The sequence below is a fragment of the Spinacia oleracea genome, chromosome 2 (genome assembly GCF_020520425.1).
Source record: "Spinacia oleracea cultivar Varoflay chromosome 2, BTI_SOV_V1, whole genome shotgun sequence".
In the NCBI taxonomy this organism is placed as follows: Eukaryota; Viridiplantae; Streptophyta; class Magnoliopsida; order Caryophyllales; family Amaranthaceae; genus Spinacia; species Spinacia oleracea.
Window position 1 is genome coordinate 98,307,481 of NC_079488.1, and position 11,326 is coordinate 98,318,806.

The following is an 11,326-nucleotide window of genomic DNA, read 5'->3' on the forward strand; positions in this document are numbered from 1 at the left end:
GGTTGGAAGCACCATGACAGCTTTTCTCTTCCTCACCACCACCACACACCGCCATGCTAACCCCTTCTCTTCCTCACCACCACCACCCCACACCGCCACCGCCACCGCCACCGCCAGACAAACACATACATCGATTTTCCTCTCTCAAAATCCAGATCCCAAAAAATTGATCCCCAAATCAGTAATGGGGGATTTTAATCAACCATTGTTGCTAGTTGCCTTGACCGTAACGTAGGGGGAAGTGAGGGGAAGGGAAACGACGCCGGCGAGGAAGGCGAAGTGGAGTTTGGTGGCGGCGGCAGTGGGGAATGAGGAAGGTGGGGGAAGTGAGGGGGAGGGAAACGCGGGTTTGGTGGTGGCGACAGCAGTGGGTAAGGTGGGGGAGGGGAGGGAAACGCCGCCGGTGAGGAAGGGGGAGTGGGGTTTGATGGTGGTGGCATGGCGGTGGTGGGGTTTGGTGGTGGCGGCATGGCTGCATTCTCTCTCCTCTAATTCGTTGATTCTGTGAGGATGGAGGTGGTTGCAAGGATGGAGCTATGGTTGGTGTTGATAATGGAGAGAGAGGAATTAGGGGTTTGACTTGAGGAGACAGAACAAAGGCAACAACAAGGTTGGAATGGAGAATCCAAATTTTTTTGGGGTAATTGATTTTTTCAGACAATAGTTAATTAATTTAATTAAAGATTAATTAATTTAATTAAGGATTAGTTAATGTAATTAAGGTTAATTAATATAATTAAAGGTTAATTAATGTAATTAAGGGTTAATTAATATAATTAAGGGTTAATGTTAGGATAAATAAAGAAAACAGTTTATTAAGGGCAAAAATGTAAACATACGCTAACGGGGACTTAACGTCCGTTAGCCTTGTGGGCATTTTGTGTATTTATACTAAATCTCGGGGGTATTTGGTGCATTTTGGAAAGTTTAAGGGTATTTGGTGCATTAACACAAACCTCAGGGGCATTTCATGAAAAATCCGAATAATTTATGATGAAGTATGTCATAAATGAAGTACAAATTCGAGTGGAGAGGGAAAGACAACCCAAACGTTGACAAGTTTGGAAAGGGTAGACCATAGAGAATAACGCCGACCCACGTGTAAAACCTTCCAAAAAAAAGTATTACGAGTAGTAGAGAAATCACCAAGAATTTACACCAATATTTAAACTTTATTTATCCCCAATCTTTCCCACACTTGGCTTCAGTTTCTCCTTCTGATTTCCACCAATTTCCCACCTTTCCCTCAAACTGTCAAACACCCACTTCAACCTCGATTGCTGCTACCCAATTGAGGTTCGTTTTGGTGTAATCAACCTTTAATTTTGTTTGTTTGGAGTTGAATTTTCTGGGGTTTTGTTATTTTTTTTTTTTTGCTTGTTCCCCATATCATATTTGACTTGAATTCATGTTTTCTTATGCAATTGATGTTAGTCTATGTGCCCATATCAAAATTAGGGCAACCCATTTGCAGTTTATCATAAATGGTTTTGCTCTCTGCTTGTGCAAGAACTGATTTTTCCCAATTTACCCGGGTTGTTTGCCCATGTAAAATCGTCCCGCCAGGGGCGGTTTGTTTGAATGGAAGCTGGGATTGTGGGTTTTATGTGTTTGGGTGTTATAGAAGTAAGAGGAGGAGGTGTTTTGGGGTTAATTCGAAAAAGAGTTCGAGTAGAAAATGGGTTTTTCGCGCTTGTGCTGTTTCCAGTGATGGCGGGGGTACTAATTTTAATGTAGATATAGGTACTAATTCTGCTAGGGGAGGTGCTAAAAGTGTAGTTCTAAGTCGGTTTTCAGATGAATTCGACAATGATGATGGTGATGATGCTAGTAGGGATTTGTCACAAGAATCTATCCAATTGGGTTCTGGTTTTACCAATTTTCAGCAAGACCCAATTGTGGATAAGCTCAGGACGCAACTAGGAGTGATTCATCCTATGCCTACACCTCCGATAAATCGGACTGTTTTCAGCTTGTTTGTGTTCTTCTTCTTTGTTGGGGTTGTTTTTGACAAGCTATGGACGCGGTTAAAGAGGAAAAAGACCGATACTCAGCTTGCTTTGTGGCGGCAAACACCCTTGACTTTTTCGATGTTTTTAGAGAAGGATTTGCAGAGGAAGGAGTCGGTAGAATGGGTGAATATGGTGCTAGGAAAGTTGTGGCAGGTTTACAGACCTGGTCTTGAAAACTGGATAGTTGGTTTGTTACAACCTGTTATTGACAATATAGCAAAACCGGATTATGTACAACGAGTGGAGGTGAAGCAGTTCTCGTTGGGCGATGAGCCTCTGTCTGTTAGAAGTGTGGAACGCAGAACATCTCGCCGCATGAATGACTTGCAGTAAGTAATCTTAGTTTTAGCTATGTTTTTTTTTTTTTTTTTAATGTTTTCTGTGTGTTGTCCTTAATCACTTCTGTGGCTATGGTCTTCTATCCTGAATGAAGTTGGATGAGAAAAAGGTTGATATTGATGAGCTGTTTGTTGAAAAACTATGCGTACCTTTTAAGAATGCCTGATATAATATTCTTGTTTATTACTGAGTGTTTTATTTAGTTCTGCTCATGTACATTGATCTGTTACTTGATGCTTTTTCACATTCCAAAATCAAATGAGGTGTTGCAGCATTGTGTAATCTTAAGTACTGTCCCCTTAAAAAAAACAAAAAACACAGGAAAAGCCTTGGAGAGTTGGAGATGTGAAGGAGAAGACTATTCTTCAGCTTTTCTGCCTCATCTTTACCTTGCCATGCTAAGAGTACAGAGTGTAATTCATATGTCCAAGCTTTTACTTGGAGGTCATAATTATGGCTGAGAAATAAACTGTGTCATTGTACACTTTACTTTTGTACTGTCATTCGCGTATTTTGGAGATACGAGTATTCTAGTTAGATTTTGGATCGCTATTTGAGTTTTTAGTATTTTACGTAGTGAGTACAAGTTTAACTTAGTTATTAGTCCCCCCCGCCCCCTCCCCGGGGTGGATGCCTGAGACTGCCTCAGGATTTGGGATACAGCATCAGTTTCATACATTATTTATTATGACTTTGCAATTTCTAAACGTAGTCCAAGCTATTGGGCATGTTGTGTTACAAGCTTGCTGTAGGAGAATTATGGTATTGTTGTTTCATGTTTTATTGAAGTTTACGTTTTAGGATAGTGTATGTTAAGCACCACATCTGCTAACATACTAGGCAGAAGGAGGAAGTGGGTCCTTGTGGACGACCACAAGAGATAAAATCTTGGTTCAAACAGCCGACCCATTCTTCTGGGATTAGGACTTTGGCATTCTTTGTTTGTGCTCAGTATCTTGGCAGATTCTGGGTGGGATGGTTGACATCAAGACTGGAAATTTGCACTTGAATTTGGCTGAAGGGTCTCTCATAGCCTAATGTGAATTGGTAAAAGTTTTGAAACGTAAAGATCTTAGTAATTCAGCATTTGTATCTTTTGATTCTGTCTAGGTACCAAATTGGCCTTCGATACACTGGCGGGGCTCGTATGCTTTTAATGCTCTCACTGAAATTCGGTATACTTCCCATTGTTGTGCCAGTTGGTGTTCGGGATTTTGATATTGATGGGGAACTTTGGGTGAAACTACGGTTAATACCCACAGAGCCATGGGTTGGAGCTGTTTCATGGGCCTTTGTTGACCTTCCGAAAATAAAGTTCGAATTGTCACCATTTCGATTGTTCAATTTAATGGGTAAGTCATTTTTTGTGGTCTGTGATATTTCCCAGCACGCAAAATTGTCGCTTATTAGATGAAAAGCTTTATGGTCCACTAGCTTAAGGTTTGACTCAGAATGTCTGATATGATATCTATGACTACTTTATGAGATGCTTCATCCATTACTCCTCTGTTTCTTTTTATTTTTCATTCACTTTTTAAGTCGAACTTCTACTGCGCTACAAAAGAAATATACTTGTAGATTTGTGCTAAATTGTCTTTCATAATACTCCATCTCATTTTAGTGGCTTACACTTTTCGTCACTCCTGCTTCTTTGGAATATTTATTTTTGTTGGGACCACTTTATGGTGTGTTCACACTACTTCAATCCTTTCTTCTTAATAAGCGTGCCAAAAAGAAAAGTCAAAATTAAAATCAAATTGAGGGAGTAACTTAATTTGTAAATTTGCTGTTAACATCATTGGTATTTAAGAGTAGTCTCCTATGAGACCGCCTTATGCATAAGACCGCTGATGTCTAACATTTAAAAGCATAAATATATGATGACAAAATTTAACTATTAGAATAAAAACTATAACTGTTTGATTAGAAACTAGAACTATTTGATTGGAAATATAGTAGATAGAACATAACTATTTGATCTCAATGCATAACTATTTGATTAAAAAGTACAACTATTTGGTACAAAGTTGGTCTTATGAATAAGATCGTTTTATAAGTTTTAGTATTTAAGATGTTGGACAACCACCTAGCAAGTCATGCTTATTTAGATATTTCACACCTGAGGCACCAAGTACTAACGTCGTATTTTTCTTGTTGGGGCACATGGGGCAATACCAGCGATACCCGTCCTTTCAACGTAAGTATGAATCCTTTCTTTTATTAAATTTTGCCCATAGTATGTTTGAAACGTGATTCAACTTTATTAAAGCAATTCATCAATAGATAGGAATCAATGTACATACTACTAAAGTAATACCCATATACTCCCGAGTATCTTTCTGCGCCAACTAGGCTATATGCTCTAATTGTTTGTAATTTTTGCACCGCTGTCTGTCAACAGCTTCTTGACAAAACTGCTGACTGAAGATTTACCAAGACTCTTTGTCCGCCCAAAGAAGATTGTTTTAGATTTTCAGAAAGGGGAAGCTGTTGGGCCTGTGCCTACTGATTTGAAATCTAAGGATGCTCAAGAGAAAAATAAAGATTCTGTTGGAGAGCTGTCAGTGACTCTTGTAGATGCTCGTAATCTCTCATATGTACTGTACGGTATGATCCCTTCCATTTTGCTGAATATAGAGAATTTGAATCTCATCCGTTCATTGGATTCTCTATTACTTGAATTTTGCTCTGTCGATTGTTGTCTTCTTTGCAAGAGAATTTATCATTATACAATTCAGGTAAGACGGATCCTTATGTTGTTTTGCGCATGGGAGACAAAAAAATACGCAGTAAGAAGAATAGTCAAACCACCGTCATAGGACCGCCTGGTGAACCGATCTGGAACCAAGACTTCAATATGCTTGTTGCAGATCCTAAAAAACAGAGATTGTACGTTGAAGTTGTGGACTCTCTTGGCTTTGGATATATGACAATTGGTAAAGGAGAGGTATTGTTCTTAGGATGGTTTCTACATTGTTGAACTTATTTTTGCATTTATTCCATACACTAAGTTTGTTACGTTTATAAGTTCCTAATCTACTTTGGATAGAGTTAGTGTCTCTCTTCTTTGTTTGTTGTTTCAAGGGGTATATAATCTTGATTACTAGATGATGGTAGAGTCACTCACTAAAAAAATTGTGGTGTCGCAAAAGCCGCATCTCGTGGGTGTTACATCGTGCTTTAGAATACATTTTCAGGTTGTAGTTGAAGAAAACTTTAAAGTATAAGAGGTTCAAAACATTTGTAGTGAGACTAGTGACTAAAATATGGGTGTTAATTTTTCTTGTTTGTTAATAGTATCAATATGCATAACGGCTTTAGTAATGGATTGTGGCAGATGATGCGGGAACATAATGGTATATAGTGGACGTCACTGTTTGCTTTCAAAACACATAATCCCTCCGTTCTTATATATTAGTCCCTTTTGACTTTTTTCACCCGTTTCAACTCAATATTTAAACGTAAATATCTCAAAATATGTACGTTTACGATACAGGAAAATTTGAATGGCGAAATATGCATTCCTCACATATTGGAGATCCTTTAATTTCCTTCATAAATCACTTTTGCCTGTCTTAGTGGGTTTCGTTCATCTGGTTACGTGCATAAATGGTATTAGTATAAAAAGATTGACTTGTTGCACCACTTTACATGCATCTAGTAAAAGTACAAGATATGAAGAGGGCTTTGCTAAGATTTCCTCATCTATAGGAGAATGATTAAAACATCTGATAGAAGGTGCAAGGTTATGCTTTTCCTTAGAAAGCTTGTGGTTTATTTGGAAGGAAAATTTGGTAATATTAATCCAACATTTGACCGATTTTCTTTTATTAAGCCTATCTACGACATATTTTTAATAATCCCACTTTTACTACCCAACGATCTTTATTGGGCCCAATAGGTCATAAACCTGTTGTAGGCGGTAATATTCCCTATGTGGCAGTACTCTCTCTCTCTCTTCTCCCTCGATATATTCGGTCATCATCATCAATTCATCACCATCTCGTTGACTTTTTCACCGGTTACCGGTCACTTAAGCCCAATAAAAGTCGTTGGGTAGTAAATGTGAGATTATTAAAAAATATGTCGTAGGTGGGAGTAATAAAAGAAAATCGGCCAAAGGTTGGATTAATATTACCGAATTTTCCTATTTGGAATTAAATTTTTTAACTTAGAGTATTATTTTTTATTGCAGTTTTAGCTCATATCTGTCTCCAAGGATTTGTTATTTGATCTCCCTTAAACCTAAAAAACAAAAAACATTCCTGATTTTATTTGAGAGAACAACCTTCAGATATCATCAGGTGTGTTTCTGCTATCTGGTCGAAAGTAAATTCTTCTCTGGATCTCTGCAACCCCTCATGTGGCGAGCTTATAGAAATCTTGGCATAAATTTGAAATCCTGTTATATCGTAATCATCATAAGTCTGTCACATTTTGAATGAGATTCTTCCTTAACCTTTGTTTGAGTAAACCTATGTTTCTAATTCCCATATAACCCTAGGTGCCTCTAAGATGTGGTTTTCGGTTTTCCTTAGCAGTTTCTGCTAGTTGCTCCTACCTCCCTATCTCTGTTACATTTATGAGGCTGTGAACTTATGAGTACTGTTTATTAATTCTTGTGAAATTGCTCTCTTTGTGAGGCTCCCAAAAGCCTTGTCTCCACTAGTTTGGGGCAGGATTGCATACATTTAGCAACTGGGATGCCAAGGCAACATCTGTAGATATTGCCAGGATTGCATACAGTGTACTTTGTCCGGTATCCACCTTCCTGTTCTTTTTCCCATTATTTTTTTTAAAAGATCTCTTGGCTTTTATAGGAGGAGTCAAGTCTTGGTCAATTATTGACGCATTATTTTGGTGGTGAAATTCTTTCTCACATATGATGGCATCCCTTTTCCTCTATTTGTGCTTGAGCCTGTGTATGTATGTGTTTGTGCATGGAATTTCCTTACATGCAACATGACACAGAATATGGTGGTTTTACAAGTTATTCCTGACGCTTTGGCCAAATCTCAGGTTGATTTAGGTACTCTCCAAGACACAGTACCAACAGATACGGTTGTTGCCTTGACAGGAGGGTGGAATTTGTTTAGAAAGAGAAATTGCGGTGAAGTTCTTCTCCGGTTGACATATAAAGCATATGTGGAAGATGAAGAAGAGGAGGGGACAAAAGCACAAGTAGCTGACTCAGTAATTTCAGAGGATGACGGTTCTGATGCTGATGAACCTGATCTTACTTACAAGCAAATGCCAGAGAATTTTATGCGAAATAAAGATAAAGAATCATTTATGGATGTTCTTGCTGCACTAATTGTGAGTGAGGAATTTCAAGGAATAGTAACATCTGAAACTGGAAACGCAAAAGTTGCAGATGATGTTACTAGTATAGGTACCACTTCTCCAAAGTCACAAGGCCTTGCAGCTGAACCCTTGGTGGATAGCGGAGTAGAAAGTTCTAAAGGTAAGATTGTTTATACTTTCTAGTACTGGTGGGTGAAGTTTATTTGTCTGGTACTTTTATCTAATTGTCAAGGACTTGGGTGTTGTAGGATCTGCGCTATTTTGGCTGGCTGTGATTACCAGTATTGCGGTTGTAATTGCCCTCAATGTTGGCGGACCAAGTATCTTTAATCCCTGATTTTTCTCCAGAGGCGTATAAATGCCAGTTTTTGCTTTTTTCACGAAGGTGAGTGATACCCCAAATTTTGTTATCATTCTTTTTACTTCTTTTTTTGCGTGTCTCACATGCTTCTTTGATGGGCATTGTCTTTTTTGCATTGAGGGAGTAACTGTTCATGTATATTTATACACTGACATCCATCTTTGCTCTGTCCACCTTAATCTGCTGTTTGTCCAGCCTCAGTAACTGATTCACATCAATGTTCAACATATGTTAACCGTTGTGAAGTCCGTTTATGTTGACCCATTTTGTTTGGGCCTCATTTTCCACAGGCACTAATAGCCCGTTTGGTAGCCGGTAATAAATGGTGGGAATGAGAATAAATCTAAGTGTTATTTGGCAAGAAAAATTACATCATGATGCCCATGGTAATGAAACTTTATCTCAAACTTGGTGTTTTCTTCATAAATTTGCATTCCCACCTAATACCACTCCCCAAATGGTAATGGGTGGTAATGAAAATTAATGAAGAAAAAGAGATAAGTTTGAGTGAACTAGCATTATTATGAAAATGCATATTGATTTTCCTTACAAATTTACATACAAATTCATTCCCATTGACACATTTATGGCCGGCTACTAAACGAGCCGTAAGAGTTGAGTCAGCCTTGAATGGCATATATACATTTGGTATTCTAGTTGCAACTGCGCTTCATTATAAAGAAGTTTGTTATTAAACAGTTTGTAACCTTATTTGGTTGCTGGAAAAGTAATTTAAAATTTACAGGTTCTTCTTTCTGCCTGATGAATTTGCTAAAGGTAGAACCCGAGTATGAGAGACATGTGAGATAGACACTTCTAGGATGACATTGAAAGAAAATGTTTTTCTGAAATCGTAAGGTATCGTGCCCAGTATCCCACAGAGGTCATCATAGAATCGAATTCAACTCCCAAACAAAAATTGTTGTTTTCTTTTCTAAAGAAATTTGTCTTTGTGAACATTGAGTGACTCAGATTTGGGGTCTTCAAATTACCGGGTGCATCAAGCAGTATCCAAGGGCTCTTCTGGTATCATTTTTGCTTCTTATCTTCACATTGAAAATTGATCAAGGTGCTTCGTTTCCTTCGACCAAATCGTGATGGTGGAAAATTTCAACTACAGAGAACTTGCAATGGTTATTGATGTGTATCGAGACTCTTATATGATATTGCTATTTTATAGTTCGGATTTATTTCTGCATGCTTTCTTTTGTGTACGTGTGTGCGTACGCACCATTTGTTGTGTGTACATAATGATCTTATTTTGCATAGTTTCTGAATGGGAACGAATTCATATTGGCAGGCTGCAGTTATTCTTTGAAGGAGCTGAAGGTGATACACCTCATATTGGCTGCTAAGTAAGTGCTAAGTAGCTATGCAAATTGGTGTAAATCCCTGCTGAGTTAATAATTCCTTCGGCCCGCCCGAAAAATAATTGTTTGGTTGGGGAATTTTGTGGCCCATCCCCTTAATAGGCGTTCAAATTGTAAATCCTATATCCCTTTTCTATTTATTTTCTTTCTTTCTTGTAACTTAAACTTTTGCTGCTATCATAAAAACCACAGGTAGTTCGAATCGATACACCATACAGCCGCACTTGAACATTTTCTTGATTTTTAGTACACAGTACACTCCATCGAATATTGACTAGAAATATAGGGGATTTTCACAAAAAAAAAAGTAAGTATTCACAAATTCTTATTTAAAGATGGTGTATAATAAATATTTACATCTAAGTAAAAGTTAATTCAAAATGTTTAAGAGTTATTTCTTATATACATGTAAAAGTTATTTAATTTTTAGGTGACAAAAATTTTCATTTTAATAAAAATTTTCTTTTCAAAATCAAAGTTAATCATTTAAACCTTTAAAATGTTTATTTATTAACTTTTTCTATATTAATAATATAGTAAAAGTTCATTAAAACTGAATAAAAGTTATCAACTTATCACAGTGTAAATAAATTTATTCTATATTTCATTTAATCCTTGAGTTAACTAGAAATATAGGGGATTTTCACACAAAAAGGAAGTAAGTATTCACAAATTCTTATTTAAAGACGGTGTATAATAAATATTTATATCTAAGTAAAAGTTAATTCAAAATGTTTAAGAGTTATTTCTTATATATATGTAAATGTTATCTAATTTTTAGGTGAGAAAAATTTTCATTCTAATAAAAATATTCATTTCAAAATCAAAGTTAACCATTTAATCCTTTAAAATGTTTAGTTATTAACTTTTTTTTCATTAATAATATAGTAAAAGTTAATTAAAACTGAATAAAAGTTATCAACTTATCACAGTGTAAATAAATTTATTCTATATTTCATTTAATCCTTGAGTTAACTTTTACTTCGATGTACAATATTTATCGTACAACCCTTATAAATAACAATTTGTGAAAACCAAAATGATGAAAATATATCATTTTGGGATCTTTGGGGATCTTGGAATAGTCCTCAGGTTGAGGCCGTTGAGCTATTACAAATTAATCAAGGATTACGACTTGGCAGAAATTATCGAGGGGTGGCCACTGCCAGGTGGGATAACGAACTAACGAACGAGGGTGATGGTATAGAGAGAGATGGCCACACAATCCTCAAATCATTTGTGGACTATTCCGTAATTATTTGTGCTCGATCATAATGTGCACGTTGTTTATATTTTTTTTTTTTTTTTTTTTTTTGGTGTTAGCACCCGGTTCATCCTTAGGGTTAATCCAGATTCGGGGCGAGTTCTGGGTGGTTAGGTTCCAGTCCCCTCCCAATTGTTGTTGCGGGGGATCGAACACGGGTTCTCCCTACCAAGTTCAGCCTCAATCACCACTGAACCAACAAGCAATTGGTACGTTGTTTATATTCTCACTTAAATGTCTTAAGTGTTTTGAGTAAATCATTAGTACTAGTGTACTAGCGCCTAGCGGACCCATAGTGCACATTGGGTGGTGATTTTTAATTAAAGAATCGGATTACTAGGATGAGCCAAAAAAAAAAAAAAAAAAAAAAAAAAAAAAATACTATGTAATCTCTATTTGCTAAGCACGAACAACTGCAAGTGAGTTTGAAAAAAAAAGGTTAAAATATCCTTTTAATGGTTATGATATTATTTGCTTGTGGTTGCGTTAGATACTTAGATGGCTTGGAGTATCAAAGAAGGAAACAGTGATATTTATTTTTTATTTAGGCATTTTTTTTTTGTATATATGATAAAAAAAAAAAGTATTATTTAATTTGATTTTTTTTTTTAAAAAAAAAACAAAAATTCTCCAGGTTTTAAAGGATTATCCAAATTTTATGCGCTCATTTGAGCTT

General features: G+C 36.6%; 1 protein-coding gene across 2 annotated transcripts; it reads left to right on the forward strand.

The window, feature by feature from the left end:
- The first annotated feature begins 1,150 nt into the window (after nt 1-1,150).
- Nucleotides 1,151-9,594, forward strand: LOC110787924 (tricalbin-3). Of its 2 annotated transcripts, none has more exons than XR_008928332.1 (8): nt 1,151-2,341; nt 3,462-3,703; nt 4,530-4,548; nt 4,753-4,958; nt 5,090-5,298; nt 7,371-7,815; nt 7,904-8,045; nt 9,315-9,594. XR_008928332.1 is itself a non-coding variant. In XM_056837435.1 (8 exons), the coding sequence occupies exons 1-7, from the start codon at nt 1,485-1,487 to the stop codon at nt 7,990-7,992; spliced, it is 2,067 nt and encodes a 688-aa protein (XP_056693413.1). In that variant the 5' UTR covers nt 1,151-1,484; the 3' UTR covers nt 7,993-8,040; nt 9,317-9,594. The 2 variants fall into 2 exon arrangements, 1 of the variants encoding a protein (XP_056693413.1); XM_056837435.1 differs by having other exon boundaries at nt 7,904-8,040; nt 9,317-9,594.
- The last annotated feature ends 1,732 nt before the right edge of the window (nt 9,595-11,326 follow it).

Bases quoted from the DNA above. Each gene is read 5' to 3' on its own strand.
- LOC110787924 (XM_056837435.1), top strand. From the start codon at position 1,485: ATGGTTTTGCTCTCTGCTTGTGCAAGAACTGATTTTTCCCAATTTACC. The intron at 5,299-7,370 runs GTATTGTTCTTA...GCCAAATCTCAG, and splicing joins TGACAATTGGTAAAGGAGAG to GTTGATTTAGGTACTCTCCA. The intron at 7,816-7,903 runs GTAAGATTGTTT...TGGGTGTTGTAG, and splicing joins CGGAGTAGAAAGTTCTAAAG to GATCTGCGCTATTTTGGCTG.